The 21,401-nt window shown below is 45.6% G+C and overlaps 1 protein-coding gene and 1 long non-coding RNA gene across 4 annotated transcripts in view; both read right to left on the bottom strand.

Moving 5' to 3' along the window:
* LOC108152708 (GAS2-like protein pickled eggs) overlaps nucleotides 1-21,401 on the bottom strand; it is a 61,265-nt gene that overhangs the window by 11,488 nt on the left and 28,376 nt on the right. For all 3 annotated transcript variants that reach the window (XM_017282244.2, XM_033390827.1, XM_033390830.1), the window contains one exon: nucleotides 14,069-14,523. In XM_017282244.2, coding sequence (XP_017137733.1) covers nucleotides 14,069-14,236 — 168 coding nt within the window. In that variant the 5' untranslated portion in view covers nucleotides 14,237-14,523. The remainder of the gene's footprint in view (nucleotides 1-14,068; nucleotides 14,524-21,401) is intronic.
* LOC117187941 lies at nucleotides 2,858-12,311 on the bottom strand. Its single transcript, XR_004472394.1, has 2 exons — nucleotides 10,569-12,311; nucleotides 2,858-10,497 (listed from the first exon to the last, which is right to left on the bottom strand). It is a non-coding gene; the product is annotated as an uncharacterized LOC117187941 (long non-coding RNA).

Consider the following 21,401-nt stretch of genomic DNA (forward strand, 5'->3'; position numbering starts at 1 on the left):
AACAATATTATTATTTCTGCCTCTCCTTCCCGCTGCTTTTTTTATGGATATCTGACAAATGCTTTATTTGGTGTTTATTGTTTCACCTTTCCATAATACCCTAGCCCCAAACAAGGGCATTCCCAGCAATAGCAACAGCAATAGCCACATCAGCAGCAGCAGCAGCAGTAGCAAAAGCAACCAGCGTGCATGACGCTGCTCTTCTGCCGACGTTTCTGCCGTTGCTGCGAAATGACTAAGGAGTGCATGGGTATGACAGAGGTAGACTAATTGTAAATAGGCATATCAGTTCGAGCCACAAAGAAAGGGAACTAAATGTTTCAGTCGGTTTTCCATTTCTCGCGGACCTATGTACGTTAGGGTTAGGGTATCGTTGCGTCGATCTTTTCATTCGATGGTTCTTCCTCTTATTCCTCTTCTCCCTCTCCATCATCTTGGGCTCTTATCATGCCAGGTGAGCAACGACGGCAACGGCAACGGCAACGGCAACGGGGACAGCGACGCCCACGATACATTTTGGCTACCCAGAGGCGTTAAATGCATCTCCCCCCATCATCATCTTTTGCTTCTGCGCTGCGCTGCCCACGAACAGCATTATCATACCCTTACAGAGAGTATTATGGGTATTATGCTTTGCCACAAAAAGGAAGCGTATTCGACCCAGTTTTTTGATTGCCTCCTAGCTTTTTACTATTTCTGATGCTTTTGCAGAAGTGGCCAACATACAGGAAGACGCCTAACCGATTTACATGCAAGGGTATCAAATTCTTCGACACTCGAAGCTAGTAATCCTTCTCTGTTAAACCTTGGTTTCGTTTCACTTTGATCGCTGGCAGCAACACAGCAGAGTAGCAGCGCAGCGCATCGTAGCTTCGCTTAGAACTGAAGCCCTGCTTGGTCTATCTGCATTTGTATCTGAATCTGTAGCTGTATCTGTGTGTTCGTGTCACTGTGTCTTCGTGTGAGAGGAGCACCATCAAATTTTTGTTGTGTCTTCTTCTGAAAAATGCATAGACAGCGGCAGACAGACCGAAACAGACAGACAGACGGACGGACGGACGAAAATGCATATTTGATAATCCCCCCACAGTGGCAACATCACCTTTTCACTTTCGAAATTCGACTGATGCTTGAGGATGGAGAGTGCAGGTTGGGGGAGGAGAGGGTGCAAATGGGTATTATGACATCATAACTTTCTTGCATCAACAGTGTGGCACGTGCCAGTGGTTTTTTATGGACGCTAATGGTAATGGATCAATGGAGAGGCGCTATATCGCCAGCAAATAAATGCCAAAGAACTTAAAGCTTTCCATGTCCATGTCCCAGTCCCCAAATCTTCCAATCGGCAAGCCGTATGCATATCCGCATTCGAATCCGCATCCGCATATTCAGAGTCAAGTGTTGAAGCAAATAACGTGACTTTAGCCTCGCTCTTTAGCTCCTGCTCTTGCTCTTGCTCTTTCTCGGCTGCTTCTCATGCTTCTCCCCTTGAACCTCGCTTCCTCATATTAGTATTCCTTCTTCTTTCGCGTTGCGCGAGAGCAAGGGCCAGAGAGACGACGAAAGTGGGTCGCCCTGTGGGCCACCGCCACTCAATCTGGCCACGCCACCCACGTCGCGTGTACGTGACGTTGATGCGATGTATGATGGATGGGCAGACGGGCAGATGGCAGAGGAAGAAAACGCGCAAGGAAGAAGTCTATGCGAGGGCAGAGGCGTCTGCTTGGGAGGAGAGGCTTGCAAGTGCAGGCACTCTGCTCTCTGGCTGCGTTGCGTTTGCCGTCACGCAATTAGCTTAGATTTCGGGCCCCCTCTTGCAGTTTGGTCTGCCTACCAACATGCCTGCCCTGCTGCAAAATGTGTGTCAATATGGCGTTAATAACATTACATGACTGCTAAAAGCAATTGCAAAAAAGCTCTGTCGCATTATAACCGTAACGGCTGAGTCGTAAGCGCGGGCGCTGTAGAGGGGCCGGGCCGACAGAGGCAGCGACAGCGACGCTGTCAGTGCAAAAGAAATTGTTTTAGTTACGCAAAAAGCCAAATAAATTAAAAAAAAAAAGCAAAAAACAAAATAAAAGCGCGCCGACAAAACACAACAACATAAATAGATAAAATGCACAAACAAATTCAAGTCAAGAAGGTGCTGAAATTTTTGATATCCTTCTTGGTCTCCCAGATTTGTATGTCCGTTACATAAATATGTACCTCCCTCTCGCAGTCTTCATTGTCCTGTGGCACCCCATGGCGGAGGGAGCGAGATTTAATGGTAGGATGGTACTTCGTTGGTGTCTCTTCCAACGATATAACGGAGAAACAACGTAATGTGGAAAGGTGGAAAGAGCATAGACGGAGTGCAGGAATATATTGTATAAGTCATATGATTGCATATACATACATATGTACATGTACATGTACATACATGTACATGTATGTATTCTGCGTGCTGTATGCTGTGTGCATGTACATATGTATACTGTCCGAGAAACGGGTAAGGTACCCCTTTGAGGGGTCTAAGGGCTCGCGCACACTATAGCTGAAAGCGGAGCTGAAATCGGAGCTGATAGCTGATTTATAAGCTCTGAAAAAACAAACACACTGCACCGGTGCAAGTGCGCACATTGCAGACTGAGCTGAGCTGAAAGCTGAAAAAGCTCGCTGAAATCAGCTCAGCTTAGTTTGATCGATCAAGCATGTTTGTTTTTTCAGCAAGCTGATTGCTGATTTTGTTCAAGTGTATTGGTTCATAAGTGATCGAAAATGGGCGAAACATTGTTAAGCGATGAAGCTGGGGAATAAGCGGGATTATTCAAAACATTTGGATAATAGTTTTATTTCTATCATTTCTGGAAGGCGATAAATTGGGCAAAAAAGTTTTATTATTACCATTTTCATATGTCAATAATAAATATAATATACTATGTCCCCAAGTACAGTAAACGCTCGAAAGACATCACAATGTTTATTATTATACAAAATAAATAATAATTGAAAAATGTAATATTAATTCGCAGTGGCTTTTAGCTTTCAGCAATCAGATCAGCCGACAATGTACGCACCTGCAAGCTGATTCTGCCTGAAAAAAGCTCTCAGATCAGCTGAGCTTTCAGCTCTGATTTCGGCGCCGATTTCAGCTCCGCTTTCAGCTATAGTGTGCGCGAGCCCTTAGAGGGCTTTGCACACATGTTGTAAAAATCATAATACTCTCTGCAAGGGTATACAATAGGCCAAACTGAAATAAGTAAATAACGAACAAAAGTTGATTTGTGCAATTACACAAACACACAGAAATTGTGCGCTCTGGTAAGCGGATTTCCAACTGTTTTTGCATTGTCAATGACTGCCTTCATCGATTAGTCCCACAAAGCAACTCCGCTTTTTGGTTTCCGCTTTTGGCTCTAAGCAGCTCTCTGCTTGAGGCTCTCAGCTCCGTTCTCATCTAAGTTCGGTTCGGTTCAGCTGAGTTCAGCTCCACTCGGGGCCTGCCGTCCCACTCCGCTCAGAGCTCAATCAAAAAATCCCATTCAAAATCATATTTCCAACGTTTCTTTTGTGTTTTGTGTCTGTTGTCTCTCCTGGGTTCAAGGTTCTCAGCGGCAACGACTTCCTCTACCCACATCATACATGCCTAAATACATACTATGTATGTACTATGTACACAATACACAATGCATAATCGTATTTGGCTTTGGCAATGATAGATCGATCAGTGTATTCGCTTGCAAATGATTTCTGCACAAGCGAAACAGCCTCAACAACAACATTAACCACAATGATCGATCCATCGATCTGAGAGCGACTATCGCTCACCTGCTCGGAGGTCTTCTGATCTTGGCCGGGCGACGATTAACGGTATTTCCATAATGCCCATAGAAGGCTTTTTTGTTAGTGTGTATGCTGCTGCTGCTGTTGCTGTTGCTGTTGCTGTTATCTACGAGTATTTATATTTTGCCCAAAAGTTTGTTGCTCTGTCGACATCCCAACTCTTTCGGTGTGTGGGAAACCTCTGCGACCATGGGACCATTGGAGAGGCGATTCGATCAGCAGCATCGATAGGTCTCGATGAGATCACTCAGAATGCGATCACCGATGACGATTGCGGGCGAAAACAGGAACGGAAACATGCGCTTGGTTCGGAGCGAACGCGCTTGGAAATGGTATTTAAGCTCATGGCATAAATAGGATAAGTCATTCGATGGGAAATCGAAGTGTGTTCTTGAAATTCGAGTAGCCCAAAGCTGATTAGCTCCGCAACTGATGTGTTGTTCGATATAACCTTATTATTGTATTACCCTATTAAGTACTTACATATTTACACACGTACATATGTATGTATATAATACATATACATACATATATATACCGACATATTTTCTTGACCAGCACCAACCGTTTTGCCAACTATGAAGCCAACTTCATTTGTGAAGTTAAGTCTATTAAAAGCCGCAAGAATGGTTATCAAATGTAATTTGGATAATTCAAAAGATGTTTTCACACAATTTTACAAGTTTTAGTGTTATTGCCTTTGTCATTATCATATGGATGAAATATAACTACAGTATGCTTGCACATAAATCTGCTGCGGAAACCATTAGCTTTAACAACGGCTGTAGATCTTACACGTATTCGTACCCTTCCAGGGCTAATAAGGCGTTGCAGTTTGGCTATAACAATAACCAGAGCAGAAGTCTTTCTATAGTTAGATGGCTATTTGGCTATCGCCGAAGCTGGCAAAAAATTCGATGCCAAAACCAAAAGCTGAACCGAACCAAGCTGAACTGGTTGTGGTGTTGTTGCTGTTCTCGTTGTTGTTGTCGTTGTTGCTGGGGCCAAAGCCAAAACGAATTTTGAATGTGGGTGAAGTTGTTAAAAATGTGGCAAACGCAATCGAGGTTAGCCGGAGACACACAGAGAGATAGAGAGAGCGAGAGAGAGAGAGAGAGAGAGAGAGAGTGAGAGAGAGAGAGAGAGAGCGAGAGAGAGAGAGAGAGAGACCCCACCACCCCTAGTCCCAGGCAAGCACCAGCACCAGACGGACCAACAATGAGTTGTACCTATTAGTTGGCGCATATTTAGTTATAAACTTGAATTTAGACTGTGGCCAAATTGGAGTCTGTCCATGTGCTCGAGTAAGTATTTGCCCCCAAAGTAAGAGCGAGACTGACACAATACTTGCACAGCACCAGAAACAACATCAAGAGGTACAGATACAGATGCAGATGGATTTACAGATGGAGATAAAGAAACCCAAACCGAAACCGAAACAGAAATAGAAATACTCGTACATCGAAATAGACCCGAATCAGAGTCAGAGCCAGAACAAGCCACAAATGTCGAGATCTGTTTGTCGCGCTTGTCCGATTTGGTGTGTTTCCTGTTTGGAATAGCCAAAATACCAACATCAAAAAAATAGAGCAACGGTGGAATAATTGTCGAGTTTATGGCTTAGATACTTAGATCTCAGATCTTGGTTACCAGATCCATTAGCGTCCATTTCGTACATTACGGTGACTCTCAGCATCGATTTACCAGTGTACGTCTTAATCTTAAAAGGTGAATGATTCGTATTGAGTCCGACACAGCTATAGTAGTTCTTATCTCAGAACTGAGATCATTATTTTGTTCAGCTTATGTATACTGAAGCTTTATATCTTTATAATCAGGGAAAGTAATCGTGAACGATTTGCATTCGATGTGATAGTCATCGAACAGCTGAAAACTGAAGAAAACTGTGCAAACGTAGATACTGTGCAAATTGTAATCCTCAATCTCGCAGATATGGCTCAGAATGATGTTCATTTGATGTAGAACAGATAATCCCAATAGTCTTCACAGTTGACTTCTGGATCAGATCACGATTTAAATTGCTCCAATTTTGGTGCAGAGTGATCACTAATGCTGATGAGCAGTGCAAAATAGTAAGCCGGCGCCACTATGCTTGTCCTTTACCAAATCAGGCATTGAATGCATCACAGTTACCTCATTTCTGGCTCCTTTTAAGTTTCTCCAATGGATCACGGATCACGGATCACGGATCACGGATCTCTGATCACGAAACCGCCTTTACCGACAGACAGAGAGAGATATCATCACGGACGAGTTATGGTGCGTGCTGGCGGTGGCTAACTGGGGATCTCCGCTCGGATCGTGCAAATTGCCTGGCCATGCCGAGTCTGGATCTGGCCGAGTCTATTTGGCTATTTGTCCACTTTTGGCCAAACAAAACGGAGGCATCGTCATTGTCGTCGTTGGGTTGGAGTGGAGCATTTGTTGTGTGTAAATACGGAACATATGTAAATATTAATTTTATTAAACAAACGTGACTCCAAGATCTTGGCTTGGCTAGGCTTGGCTTGGCTTGGCTTGTCTTTGGGGCTTTGCGTTTTGTGATTTGGGGCCTGGACCTGGCACATTGACGATGTTGACACGACAATCCACACGGACGGGCCGCAGTTTCTCTGGTTTCTGTTGGTGTTTGCTGTGCGGTTTTTCATATTTGGCTTTTCGATTCGCAATATTTGTGGATGCGAAATGCTTTGGTACCTTTGTTGCCATCGTTACCGTTTTGGCACTGGCTGTTGACCGTCGACAAATGGTGGCATCACCGGCGTTCATCAGGCACGCATCAAAGTTGCGTGGGAACAGGCGACCTGGGAGGAGGCGGTCTGGCCTTTTGAAGTCCAAGTCCAAGTCCAAGTCCAAGTTTTAAGTTCCACATCCACCTCCAAGCGACTGGCATTTGTAGTGGTCTATGGAGTAGTACATGGAGTACATGGCTCTTAATCTCCATGGTTCCGTTTCAGCCCCGCGGATTGCAAATTACGGATTGTGGATTGGTCGGTGAAAGCAAATGGAGTGTGGCCAGAGCAGACTTGTCAGCGATGAGTCACTCTGTTGATCGATTAAACGATTGTTCTATTGATTTCCGTTTTGGTGCTGACTGAATGACGCAGACTAGACTTCTCCTAGAACCGCTTTTCCACTGACCTTGCCGCTTATAGGCAGAGGCAATTATAAATTTAGAAATTGATTCGCCTTATGGAACATGCATAGATCGTGAGTGCTTCGGCGAGTCCTGGTCACGCTCTCCCGCCCCTAGAATGGGCTTTTTCCAACTCCCGGACAAGCGCCCCGAAGAGCTCAAAATAGTCAGCGACACTCCATAAATCAGACACACTTCCCGACAACCGCACCGCCCCGCCCCGCCCAGACTGACACATCGGGTCCATGTCCAGGTCCAGGTCCAGGTCCAGGCCGAGGTCCACTTCAGACAGCAGCCAATTGGCTGGGTCTGCTTGGTCCAGGTCCAAGCGATTAGCATACAATTTGTGGGGGGATTGCTGGGGCCAGCACGCGCAGCAAAAAATAATAATCGCTTGGAGTTTTTGAATTTTGTCTCTGGCTCTGGCTCTGTCTCTGTCTCTGTCTCTGACTCTGACTGCCGTTCCCGTCCGGACTGCCAGTGGTCGCTACAAATTGCAGCGTTAATAAAGTCAAAATCGGATTGGACATGGCCTGGCCTCACCTCCAGCCACAGTCACAGTCTCACTCCCACTCCTAGTCCCAGTCCCAGTCCCAGTCCCAGTCCCAGCCCCAGTCCAGCTGTGGCCCCTGTGCTGTCAGCCACCTGTGTTGAACACTGGCCACTCGGAAAGCGATTGAGCAGCGATTGGGCAGCGATATACGAGCGATATACACTCCTTTGCAGCGCAATCAGCCAACCCGATAGATCAGAGAGAGATATTCGATCACACAATAAATTCAGCACTAATGAATTTTGATTCATTTCCATTTGCTTTCGCACAACAGCCAAATAACTTCAGCAATCAATGGAGCAGGGTTGACGTGACCTACATATGTATGTATATACATTCACATACATACATATATTAACCGGACAGTAGGCAATGAGCGATGATACGAGCCAGATATCAATGATTCTGCAGCAGCATATCGCACTGCTAAAACATACATACATAGGTAGGTATGTACATATGTACATTGGTACGTATTTACGTATGCACGTACATCTGTAGACTCGGCAGAAGCCCAGCTAAAGAAAAAAACGTTTAGATCCTTCAGAAACTTTCAGTTTCCTTGGCACTTGTATGACATGATGTTGTAGATACATATGTGTACATATGCAATCTATGCATAGATTGCTGTATGCTGTATATATTCTTTTTCTGTCTCTAATATACTTAACAACTACAAGTGTACTGTACCGAAAGACTCGCCAATGGACACACACAGAAGACTACATGAGTCCGTCGGTCATTATATACACATAAGCTGTCCCATATACCCGTAAGCTGTGGGGTTCTTTGTGTACGTCTCAAGCATGGTAGCATCTCTAACGAAGCTAGTGTTCCTAGTAGCTTTGCTGACAGAATAGCTGCAAAAACAGACACAGCTGCATGGGAAAAGCATGCAGTGAGAGCGAGAGATCTAATACATATAAAGTCGTAGTTGAAGACAAACTTGAAGGACGGAAGCTCGAATCCGCGCCACCTGATGTGGGTAACCACGAGGATAGTGAACTGTTTGGTGCGAAGGTCGCGAAGGTCGCGAAGGGCCTGCTCCCGCCCAAACTGGCCCTTGCCGCCGTGGAGGCCCCGACAGGCCTAGATAGTTGACGTGACTCTGGCTTTCAGTATGGATAAGGATGTTACCGGGTTTATCGATGACCGTTCTCTCAGGTGACCAGTCTACCGTCCAAAAGAGCATCTGCGCGTCGTCGCCTGCCTGGGCGATGATGCGAGACAGCTGGTCTCCGAATCCCGAAACCAGCATGCGGTCAGCTCCGTTCACCACAGGATAGGTTGATCGGTCCAGGTTTACTTTGAAGCGGTGGTCCTCCAGGCCGCAGATCAGGTCCTAGGGAGTGCTCACCATCAGAGCGCAGCCTGCCTGATCATCGTACAGCTGCGTCTTGCTCTCCTCGGTCGTGATCAAGCAAATGGTGCGAATTTCATGGGGCGGCGTAGGCACTCACCGTCTTTGGTACTTTCAGGATCGTGTCGCGGACGGGCACGAGGATTAAAGCGATCGTCTATTGAGGGAGCTGGGCCAGGATATGCTGGATGACAGCCAGGATTGGCTCCAGGCTCTTGGCTCTACAGGCTCACGCCGCGTTGCTCCAGTATTCCGCGCATGTGCCCGCTGAAGGGCGTTTCCAGAATTTACCTCAACGGTTGGGGCAGCGGCTTATGACAAGAGCTGCCGATGCGCTGGAGGCTTATGCCGCAACGCCTGCGGTAGGTCTCCTCGTCCTGGACAATTTGCTGAAATGGGAGCATCTCTTCGTGGATCCTGACCCTTTGACGCTTTTTCGCGGACGCAGGAGTTCGGGCTGGAGCTGCTTGAGGAAGAGCTGTCTGCCGGAAGATTGCGTGGCATGGTCCGACCACGAATTCGTCTGTGCCTGCTGCGACCCGCGCTGCCGAAGATGAAAATGGGTGAGCTAACCTCCTCTGCCGAGAAGGATTTTGTGGCAGCTACCGACCTCAACTGCCAGCTGACCTCACGTGTCCGTTCCTTGCTGCCACCATGCCACCAGCTGCGGCTGCTGCGCTGCAAGCTTCGGTAGATGGAAATGGGGGAGCTGACTCCTGGATGCGTGAGTTGAGCTCCGAGGCTTCGAAACGCCTCGAAGTGCTGTTGGCTTCAATTGGGTTCATTGCTTGATTAGAAGGAGAACTTGCAAAGACCATTGTGCACCATAGTGTGTTGTGTGTGCGGACATGGACACGGACACGGAGACGGAGACGGAAATGGAGTGGCTTTCGGCAGTCGGCATTCGACTTGCGGAAGTGGAGCGCACTCCACTCCACTCCACATAAGCGTTATTTAATCGAAGCGAATAGCTGGGACTGTGGAAACGCATTATCTGCCCCCGTTCGGTTATCAACGGATAATTGGCGAGTGTGTGAGTGAGTGTTTGGTCAATTAAAAGCATTCGCTGGCTTTTTATCAAATTCAATTAGTCGCCGACGACGAAAGCCAAACAAAATACCGAAGAAAAAAAAACCAAAAGAGAAACAGAAACCAACAATCATCTTGAGGTGGCGGGTACAGGCTGGACGAATGTCATATTCACATTCATATTCGTATTCGTATTCATATTCAGTTCGAATGGACGGAGGAAGACGGCTATTCTAACTATAGAAAATTCGTATAATTAACTAGATAAATTGGCAGGCAATTGGTTGTACAGATCGTTAAGACAATTCGCTAATGACCGTCAGAGACGACTAACGATCTCCTTTGGCTAATTGGCCTCCGGGCGCGTAGAACCAGCCGCCCAAGCAGTCGCAGTGGAGTTGAGTGCTAGATGGTGGAGATGGTGATGATGATGTGGCCATCTAGACGAAATTACGGGTCTTGTCCAGATGATGAAGACATCAGATCGCTGTATCTGAACTGCCGACCGTTCAAGGAGATTTGCTTCTGCCCCGACTCCACCCATGTTCGCGCTCCTTTCTGCAGCTCTCGGATCTGTCGTAGAGTTTCAATTAAAGTTCAATTAACGCTTCGCGACACACACAATTATCAAAAATTATATTTACGCTTATGACATTTCCGGCAGCCCCAGCTCCGCCGAACAGTTCCCGGTCTGTCCCGCTGCCCGTGTGTACCTTACGTAAAATGCCACTGTATGCCCGTGTATGCCCTGAGTCTGAGTCATTTCATTTATTTCAAGACAGCACAGACAGAAGATCAAAGCGACTTTATGATTATGCTGCACGCATATCCATCACCATATCGAGCACTCGTCCGGGGCGCAGCACAGACAACGGCGGCAGCGGCAGCGGCAGTGGCAGCGGAGAGCTTCAGTGGTGGCCACCAGACGTTCGCCATAGAGTCCTGGTCGAAGGGATGAGCGAGTATACTCAGAGAAAAATGGCGAGGTAAAAAGCAACACACCCATGTCTAAGTTGAAAGTATTAAATCCAGTTGATCTGGATTTAAACAGGTATACCTTGAGTATGTATAACATTTGTATGAAATACATATGTATACTTAAAGGAAAATGATGCGTGCCCCTTTAATGCGTTCGATCATAACGGATTCTGCCTTCGGTCATATTCGGATCACCCCGAATCACTAAAAACCGAGTGCGAGCTAAACCTTCTCTTGCTACAGATATCTGAAAATTGTTTTTTTTCAGTGTAAATACATATTTTCAGGCAGAAGGAGAGATACAAAACTAGCAAGCTTGTGCGTTGCTTTCTCGTTCTCTCTACCAGAAAATCAAATGGAGAGAAATGGAGAAAAAAACCGAAGATTTCGCATATGACACAGTAAAAAGGACGATACCTGCGGTTCGAGGTTGTGGGAAAGCTGAATCGTTCATTCTAACGTACCGAACGAAGCGAATACCGAATACCAAATGCCAAATACCGAATGCCGGTTCATGTAGGGCTCTAGCGTGTATGAACATATTATCGAACATATGCATGTCTGTATATATGTATGTACATATATATGTACTTCATAGAGGAAACTATTATCTATTATCCATTATCCGGAGCAAATCCAATAATTGTATATGAGCCTTGGAAAGAGAATACAGAGCTCGACACAAACACAGATCAAGAGAGCAACAGAAAAACACTCTTTCTGCCATCAGGAACGGATCTCCGACGACTTCGACGACTTCGACGACTTCGACGACACCGGCGAACACTAATTGATGGCCATTCTGGCAATCTTCAATGTTCTGCCATGGTCCCTCCCCGGCCACAGACGGAGATGCAATGACATCGCAGCTCTTACACTCTTACCGCTCTTTTATTTTCGAGGAACGAACGGCGGACCCAGACGAAGCACAATCCGAAAAGTATAAGAAAAACCAGAAACCATCGAGGCGGCATCTGCCACAACAATGCTGCCTCCCAGCAGGAGACCCCAAAGGGGGCAACCACACGATGAGGCTGCTTCGGCTGCTGCTGCTACGATCTCGTTGCCGATAAAAATCCACAACGTCTGTCTGACAACAACTGCAACATCGCCAACAACAAGTAAAGACAAATTTTCTACGGGTTGAGGTCTTGCTATTGGCCTCCAGCGTGACGATGTTTGGTGCTACTGGCGCCACTCAGCACCGCAATCACAGGGGGCACGGCAAAGCAGTGCAGTGCAGTGCAGTGCAGTGCAGTGCAGTGCAGTGGAGTGCAGGGCAGGGCAGGGCAGGGCAGGAGTTGTGCTTATGGCATGTGCCACCCAACCAAACCAATCGAAACCAAATCAAACCACACCAAGCCAAACCGAAACGAGGGGGAACGTTGTGAGTTGCTGCGGACACCGCAACTCTACGGTTATACCCGATACTAAGTCAGTATGGCTCTCCTCCGGCAGACGCCGCTAATATTAAACGACACGACAAAGAGTGCGTGCGAGAGAGACAGAAAATCAGTCTGAGCGTGACGTCGCGCGCTGCGTAGCCACTGCAAATTGATTTGTTCCTATTGGCTATAAAAATGATCTGATCTGATCCAGATTCAGCAATCTGATATATATGATCATTATCTATGATTCTGCGTGTTTAGTTTTCTCGAATGTGCAATATTGTGGATGCAACAGATTTTCGTCCTTTGTGTGGGCGGAAGGGGGTGGGGCGAAATTTTGAGATACACGTTTTATAGTAAGATCTAACAGGAGTGCGGATACCAAATTTGGTTACTCTAGCCTTAATAGTCTCTGAGATTTTTGAATATCCCCAGATTTTCGTCCTTTGCGGGGGCGGAAGGGGGTGTGGCGAAATTTTGAAACAAACTCGTCTCGGTCCGATATATTAGGAGTGTGGATACCAAATTTGGTTGCTCTAGCTTTTATAGTCTCTGAGATCTAGGCGCTAATGTTTTACTCTAAGCAAAGCCGCCTATGCTACGTGTGTGTTAGAGAGAGACAGGGCGAGAAAAAATGAAATTGTTTTCTTGATGCTGGCTATAATAATAATACGATCCAATTCAGATTCCGCAGTCTTAAAGATATGGTCATTCTCTACAATTCTACGTTTTTGGTTTTCTCATATCTTTAAAATTGTGAATGCCACAGATTTTCGTCCTTTGTGGGGGCGGAAGTGGGCGGGGCGAAGTTTTGAAATATTTTTGTAGCAGTGACATATCATATCACAGAAGTCTGGATCCAAAACATCGTTGTTCTAGCTCTTATAGTCTTTGAGCACTAGGCGCTGAAGGGGACGGACAGACAGTTGCGGTGTCCGCAGCAACTCACAACGTTCCCCCTCGTTCTTTTACGCTTCGGACCAGTCCGGACGATCTCCGACTGGGCATGCACCAAGTTCAGTGGCTTCCGCGGTTCGGGTTCCCATACTTGATGCGTGCTTCTCCGTGGACAGAGCCGATGCCCTTACCCTCATATCCCAGGACGATTCAATCTGTTCCTTCTTCTCCAGCGACATATCGGGATCGGCATCTCGGCATCAGCACCAGACAGTCGTCAAAGAATGAGGGGGTCGTGCGGTTATGCGGTTATGCGGTTATGCGGTTATGCGGTTATGTTGTCTAATACCGGACCGTCCCGAAGATAGATTTGGTAACTGATTTCTCCGAGAAACTCCTTCAGGAATAGTTCATGGATCGGTTCTCTCAATTTTTCTGTGCATTTGTTGGACTCTTTCCACAACCATTTGTCCGCCTGCCTGTTCCCTTAGACATTTTTTGCATTTCTGCTTGAGTTAATGCCATCTGTGTCACCCACAAAGCCGCACACCCATTTAATGGCTCATTTCCATTCGCAAGGATGCCCCAGCAATGGGCCAAATGCAAATGCGAATGCAAAGGCAGAGCAACTGAAGGCTCAATGAACCCCCAGTGACCCCGTTTCCCGCTTCCTGGAGTGCAGTGGAGTGGAGTGGAGTCTGGGGGAGGTGAATAAGAAGCTTTTTAGTGATGGAAGCATAAAAAGCATAAAAGATGAAATGGAAATCCGTTGGGCTTTTAGCACTTTGAAAAGTGTGAGTTGTATTTTACGGTCCCGCGCTGCACCTCGCTGCACCTCACTGCACCCCGACACCCCGACACTCTGATGACTTGCGACTTACCTTGCAGAGAGCCACGCCCGTGTCGAGGCGATCCATAAAGTTCTCGGCATTGATGCTTAGCTCGGGATAGAGAGTGCTCAGCCACTCGGCCAGATCCTCCTTCATGGCCTCCAGATACTCCTCGCTGGACTTGAAGGGCCTGTACGGCCGTGCCTCCAACATGGCCATGGTGTGTTTTGTTTGTGTGTGTGTGTGGTGTGTGGTGTGTGATTTGTTGTGTGGGCTCGGGATATGGTATCCCCCTACTGCGGCACCTCGTATCCTCTCGTATCCTCTTCCGTTTCACTTTCAAATGGGAACTGCTGTTGGTGTTTGGCTTTCGCTTTGGCTTTCGCTTTGGCTGCGGTTTCTGCAGAGTTACGTAGGATTCTCGTTATTCAGTGGATGCCAGAGCATCGCGGCTCGATTCGGCTCGGATTGTTCTGATATTTCGGATATTTGGGATATTTTAGCTTCTGCAAAGAGATAGAGATAAGTCTGACATTAGAATGTGTTCTTTTGGGTGACACCTGCAAATCTTGATCCCCCCCCAATCCCAATAACATGATACCGTATGTGTACATATATGTACGTACATATGTACATAGGTACATTTGTATGATATGAAATCAATTTGGCATCAAGTAGATCATAAATTTCAAATATTTTGCAGACATTTTACCCGTAGTACTTTATATACCATACTGTTATGCCCCACTCCACTCCACTCCACTCCACTCCACCCTACCCCCCCCACATGAAAACAGCGGAAAAAGAGCGAAAATTTATGACTGTGCCACTGCAGCTGACATAATTATGGGACGCAAAACCGCAGCAACAATAACATTGCCGCCAGCAACAGAAACAGCGGCAGCAACAGGGGCAGCAACAACTGCAAAAGCTATACAAATAAAATCAATAAATAAAACATAAAAGTGACTTGCGGCAGTCGTCGGTTACTTGAAAAAGCCCCAACAAAACCAACAGCAAGAGACCCATACCCAATGCCTCATACCCCATATCCCATGCCCAATGCCCTGTGCCCCATGCCCCATGCCCCATGCCCCATGCCCCATGCCCCATGCCCCATGCCCCATACCCCATACCCAGACACGGCAGCAACCTCAAGACATGGCTTAAAGGTGGCTAGCTATTGGGTGCCAGGTTAATGGCTCACACGCCAGTTCCGTGCGACGTGCCCCAACTGCAGCCGCAGCTGCAGCTGCAAGTCGCACTTACAATTCCAATTGCAATTCCAATTCCGGCCACTAATTAGCGGTAAACGCAATTGAACTGTGAACTTCAGCCGGGAACAGCTCGACGAGATTAATGTCGTCTGTCTCACCATTCCCATTCCCATTCCCATTCCCATTATGGGAGTCCAACGTTGAGTCGGTGAATCGTTGAATCTCATTCAAAAAGGTAGGTGCTGGGGCCCACAAGGCCATGGCACGGCCCTTGGCGGAATAGTCATAAAACGCATGGCTTATCTAAGCGTTTATCGTTTATCGTTGCATAAAGATGTTCCGAAAGGATTAACCTTGGCCAGGTCGAAAGAGAAGGAGAAGAAATCTCCCCGGTTGAGCAGACACTGATCAGGCGTGGCGGAAAAGAGAGAACAGGTTCGACAGTCTCTGGAGGGGAGATTAGGCCCTACTTAACGCGGTCTCCCATGGCAGGAGAACAAGAATTTCACTTATAAGAGGAGGTCTATAGAAATGCAGGCTACTTTTGAGAAAATTTTTGTTAAAAACCATTTTTAATACACAAATCAAATATTGTCGGGGAAAACATGAGGAAAGAACTTGGAGACAATTGGGGCATATTTTGCGAAGAACACTCGTATATTGAATGGAAAATGGCAAATATCAGGAAATATGTATGGCAAAGATGAGGAAATATGTGTAAATATTATATTATGTATAAATTAACCCTAAGGCATGCCAAAAGATGGTTATGGAAAGTAGCTCCTCCAAGTCCTCCAAGTCAATGGAAACACATCAAACGACTAATACCACTGATTCATTAGATTCGGCAGATTCGGCAAGTTATTCGTCGAATAACGCGGATGGCGTCGATTTGCTGTGTAAGTTTCCCATAAGCGAACGGCCTCAGCCAGAACCTGCAAGTGGAGGTGCCAGTAAATTGAATAGCCTTCGAATTTGCTTCCCAGCGTGTGTTTTACGTTTGGGTCTTGCACAGCTTCGCTTTGGTTGTAACCACATTAGGCCCTTGCGTAACACTCACTCCCGATGAGATTGGTCTTAATTAACGCGAACCGCTTACATATGTACATACGTGTACGAAATGAGCTCTCCCAACAGATTCGCGATCCGCGAATGGATCCGTTGAGCCGACTACCAACTCCGTGTGTATTGACTAAGTATTGACTAATTTGGTGCCATTGATGATGATGGGGAATCGATGAATGGTCGTCAGTGGCGGAATGGAGTCAGCTGATTGGAAATTGTAGCTGGACCCCTCAGGGGCCTGACAAATCCGCATCTCATCTCGCGGACGGGGTTGCTGGAATTTCACTTTCATAGACTTGCAAAATATACATACCATATGTACGGGTTCACGGTATATTCGTATTTGTTTGCCTAGATCGATCAATCTATTCCCAGCCACGCCTCCTGCTGGGCTGGGCTGTGGTGGGGGTGTTGGTGTTGTGGGGGGATGGGGGGACGGGGGGATGGGGAGAATGAGTGAAAAGACATCGCAGTGCTTTGTTTTTTGCTGGGATATTTCTTTACTTTGTTGCCATTTTCATTCGAGACAAACAAATATGCAAATGTTCGCTGGCCTTTTGTTCAACTGATTAGCGGTATTTTTGAAAGTGAATTTAATTAAAAAATCCAAAAACACCAAAACGTAAAAACAGCAGAGGATGCGTCGACATCATTTCGCTTATAAGGCCCGTCCCATTTCCATTCCAATTCCAATTCCAATTCCAGCTCCTCTGGTAATTGCATACGCCTCAAAATGTTTTCGGCGATTGTCGATTGCCGCCACTGCAGCGTCACTCCCACTGGCTATAGCCTATACCTAATACTGTCTACATATGTACATACATATGTATATACATATACATACATTTGTACATTGTATGCGGACTCTCTCGTTTCTTCCGTCATTATATAGACTTATCTGTCCCTTATCTAACCTATTGGAGGCCTTACCAGCCGATAGCAGGCCTATATGCTGCTGATAATGATGATGCCCCCTGATGGTCAAAGACATAATCACCACAGGATACTCATATGTATTGATTTGGTATGTTACGTTTCATATGTATTTCTAAAGCGTTTTCTAAAGTCTAAGATCTGTATTCAACATAGGAAGCATTCAACAACTTCTGACATCGGTCAGCATCGAGGGGCAGCAGAATCCCTATCTAGATCCTTTAAGTGTAAATCGTTTAGCCGAATCGATTAGTCATTTCAAACACAGAAGACTTTTCTGCAGTTTGCTTACATATTTCATTCCATTCACTTTTCCTTACTCTATTCCTCCTGTAGATTCCTTCTTTTCTTACTGCTTGTCTTCATTGATTGGTCTTTATTCCGCATACTGTTCTCTGATTTGATCGGGCTTTCCTCCGCTCTCACCTCTTGGCCCCCTTTAGCCCTAAGCGAAAGTTTTGGCGAGCGAACAACGGCATGCCCTGCTGAATGCTGGCTTTCCTCTATTTCCACTTCCATTTCCATTTACACCTCGAAAAGTGTGAATTTCTAAATGACAGTAAAAGTGATCGAGAGAGCGCATGGAAAATATGTTATAGAAGCCACGAATTCAATTTTTTTTTCCGCTGCTGTTAACTTTTTCAATTAACAATTACAAATGACATGTCCGAGATAGAGTTGGGGATCGTTGTAGTGTGGCCATGCGGCAATGCGATATAGTTTCACAATGCATTGAAGCATTGGATGGGTGCTGTTGGGTGGGGTTGTTTGGGGCGCTTTGGGGTGGGGGTATCGATATCCGCGATAGATCCAATGAGAAAGAAATGCAGGTCGCATTTGGTTTCAAGTGTGAGAGTTATTGCACTCAACTCCACTCCATTCCATTCCACATCTTTCACACCCCCTTCTCGCGTCCCCACTCATATGTATGTATCACCCTTTTCTTGCCACCCAAACGTTCAATGACACTTGAAGCGACAATCGAAACGATTTCATTTCGAGCAGCAACATTCCCACCCCACACCCTATAAACACACACACACACACACACACACACACACACACACACACACACACACACACACACACACACACACACACACGTCTAGCACTGGCTCCATGACTCCGTGGCACAGCGGGGCCAGGCCTGAACTTGATGCACTCGCATTTGTCAGAAATTTCAGTGTCGAACACAACAACAACGAAAATCACCCATGAACCATGGACCGTGGACCATTCCCCTGGATGCAGCTCTCCATATGTGTACGAGTGCTCCCCATCCAATGGAGCAACAATTTCAAATCTCGTTCAAGTGCAAAAGGTTTTTTCACAATTTATTATCTATCCATTTTCAGCCATTGAGCCAACAATGGTAACATCACTTGAATGGAGTTCCCTCTCCACGTCCCCCAGTCTCCCAGTCTCTTCTTTGCATGCAAACACATGATTGTTTGGCTCCTTTTATAGCTCCCCCATCTGCATCTGCAGCTCCTCCTCTTTTGTCTCTGGATGCATTGCCATATGGAAAGACTCTCTCTTTCTCTCTCTCTCTCTCTCTCTTTCTGGCATTGTCATCATCTCCTATCTCCTAGAAGATACCCCTATGCCACATTTGCAACACCAAGCATCAACCATCAACCATCAACCATCAGGCACCAGGCATCACCATCACTGTCATCGTCACCATAAATGCCAAACTCTCACCCTCACCCTCAGCCTCTCACCATCTCTAGGCCGCGCATTACGAGTAGGGTAAATGCACTTGGCGAATTTATGTCCCAGCTTTGTCTCTCATTTAGACGTTCACATCTAAATCAATAGAGAGACGGACACAAAAGGACAACAGGCAACGCCATTTTGTAGTTTGCTACCGAAGAACTGAACAGTAAAAGCCAGCTGGATGGATAGTTATATTGAGTGGACATCATCTCCCTTTGTTCATTTTGAGTCAATATGTTTTAAAAACAAAGAAACGCATTTTAAAAGCTTTCGTCGTGCACAGAACAGATCCAGATCCCTTCCTAGTGATCATTTCAGTGTGAAATCACAGAAAAAGTTATCAGACAGATTTTCGTATGAATCAATTATTGATCAAGCCAATGGATAGCGCATATCTCTCCTCTACCACCTCTCGTAGATGGACAAAAGCCTTGGACGAGTGGTCGTCTCCGCGAGCTTTCACTGTAAGTATATTTATACACTTACATATGTACATACATACATATGTATGTACCCGTCCCGTATGTACTCGTATGTACATAGGTACATACATACATATGTATTTCTATAATTGCATTTACTCGTAAGAATGGGTGATGGCGATGTCCCTGATGTCCCTGATGTTCCTGATGTCGCTGGCTCTGGGCGTTTGATGGTGTGAGAAGCGTGTGTAAGAGGACGACGACCTTGGACTAGCTCCACTATATTGGAGTGCAGTGGAAGTGGGAGTGGGGTTGCGGCTGACTAATAGGGAGTACGGCAATCTATTGGCACGGCGCCAAAACTAAAGTTCACACAAAACTGACTCACCCAGGGAGCTGAAAAACAGAGGCAATTCAGCCCAAAACAAATACAAAATGTATACAAGTATCAGTGAAAGAAGTCGCTCTTTTTCATGTCTGGCCCTAAGTAGATCAAACTTCAACTCGCACAGCCATGTGGTAACCTTCGGAGCTGTTGTATCATTTGAAAAAAATAAAACCAAGAATAAACACCAAACTTAGGCCCACGTATATCGGTTTTTTTCAGACGCGGTATCCCAGGAGTATGAAAGGTATTTACATATCTACATTGTATAATGTACATACATACATATGTACATAGTCCATAACTCTTGGGAAGATCAGATTAAAGAAGAAGCTCTGTAAACTTCTAAAGACCAATGGCTTTAATTTGTATTTAATCATATAGAGATCAACTTTAACGGCTATCTTGTAAAAGTCTCAAAGTATATTGATTTGTGTCTTTTGTTTAACCCTAATGAAACTAGGAAACTATACAATTATGATAATTTTCCTTGGTTAAAAGTCATATGTATGTATATTTTTCGATCATTAGATTCTAAAATTTGACACGAACGGTTTTTCGATTCTCAGTAGAGTAGAGGACATTTTAAAATCATTGAAAAAAGCAAAATTATACAGAATGGCTATATGTACTAGATCGCCGGATCTGGATCATGTAAAGCCAGAATGAACAAATCAGTTTGCCAGTATAAATGTGGAGCCGCGGCCTTTGCCGCGGCTGAGAGCGTTTCCGCTCGCTCATACATACATATGTACATATGTATGTATGTATGTACATACATACATAAATGTCGCAGAAACCTAATTTACCATGTATTTTGCCTTCGACTGTAACAGCAAACAGCAGCAGAAAAACAAAAAAGAATACGGACAGGGACAGAGCAACAACAGAAGCAGCAGCAGCGGAGACAGACAGAGAGAGGCAGTGAGACAGACAGACGCGAACAAAGACAAAGCTGCGACAAGTTAAGAATTCGAATTCGAGCTCGAAACAAGAAACGCAACTTAAGTCTGCGTAGGTTTCTTAAGTAACTTCAAATGTTTTGATTAGACTTTAAATGACAAAAACAACAAAAACGGCATCGACAACGACCTCGACGGTGGCAGCTCTAAAAGCTGTACGGATCGAAGCTCTCCATAACATACCCTCACAGACCTCATCACTACGGGGTTTGGTTACATTTCACTGAAATACATTGTACATACATACATATCACATTGGTAGATCACATTGAACTTCAGTTTGTTAGATAAAATTAGCTGCATAAACAAGCAAGTTTCTATAAAGAGATTTGTGATCAGATCATATGTCGTACATATGTACGTACATACATATGTGTGTGTTCGTACTATGTACATATGAACATATACATATGTACATATGTGTACATATGTATGTATATTTTTAGTGTAGCATAACGAAAAGTCTAAAAATTTATCAGAATACCCTCCTCAAGGGTATCGCAATAGTACCTAGCTTACAGCCTGAGACTCGAACTCAAAATCATGTGCGTCGTCATCGGAATCGCGCACTGTGGGTTGCCTCAGAGGTGAGAGCGACAGAGACATACATAGAGAGAGAGGGGAGTAGGCTTGCGTTCGCCTGCAGCGGCCACTGCAATTACCTACCCAAAGATAGTCGCA

The sequence above is a fragment of the Drosophila miranda genome, chromosome XL, assembly GCF_003369915.1.
Source record: "Drosophila miranda strain MSH22 chromosome XL, D.miranda_PacBio2.1, whole genome shotgun sequence".
NCBI classification, from domain to species: domain Eukaryota; kingdom Metazoa; phylum Arthropoda; class Insecta; order Diptera; family Drosophilidae; genus Drosophila; species Drosophila miranda.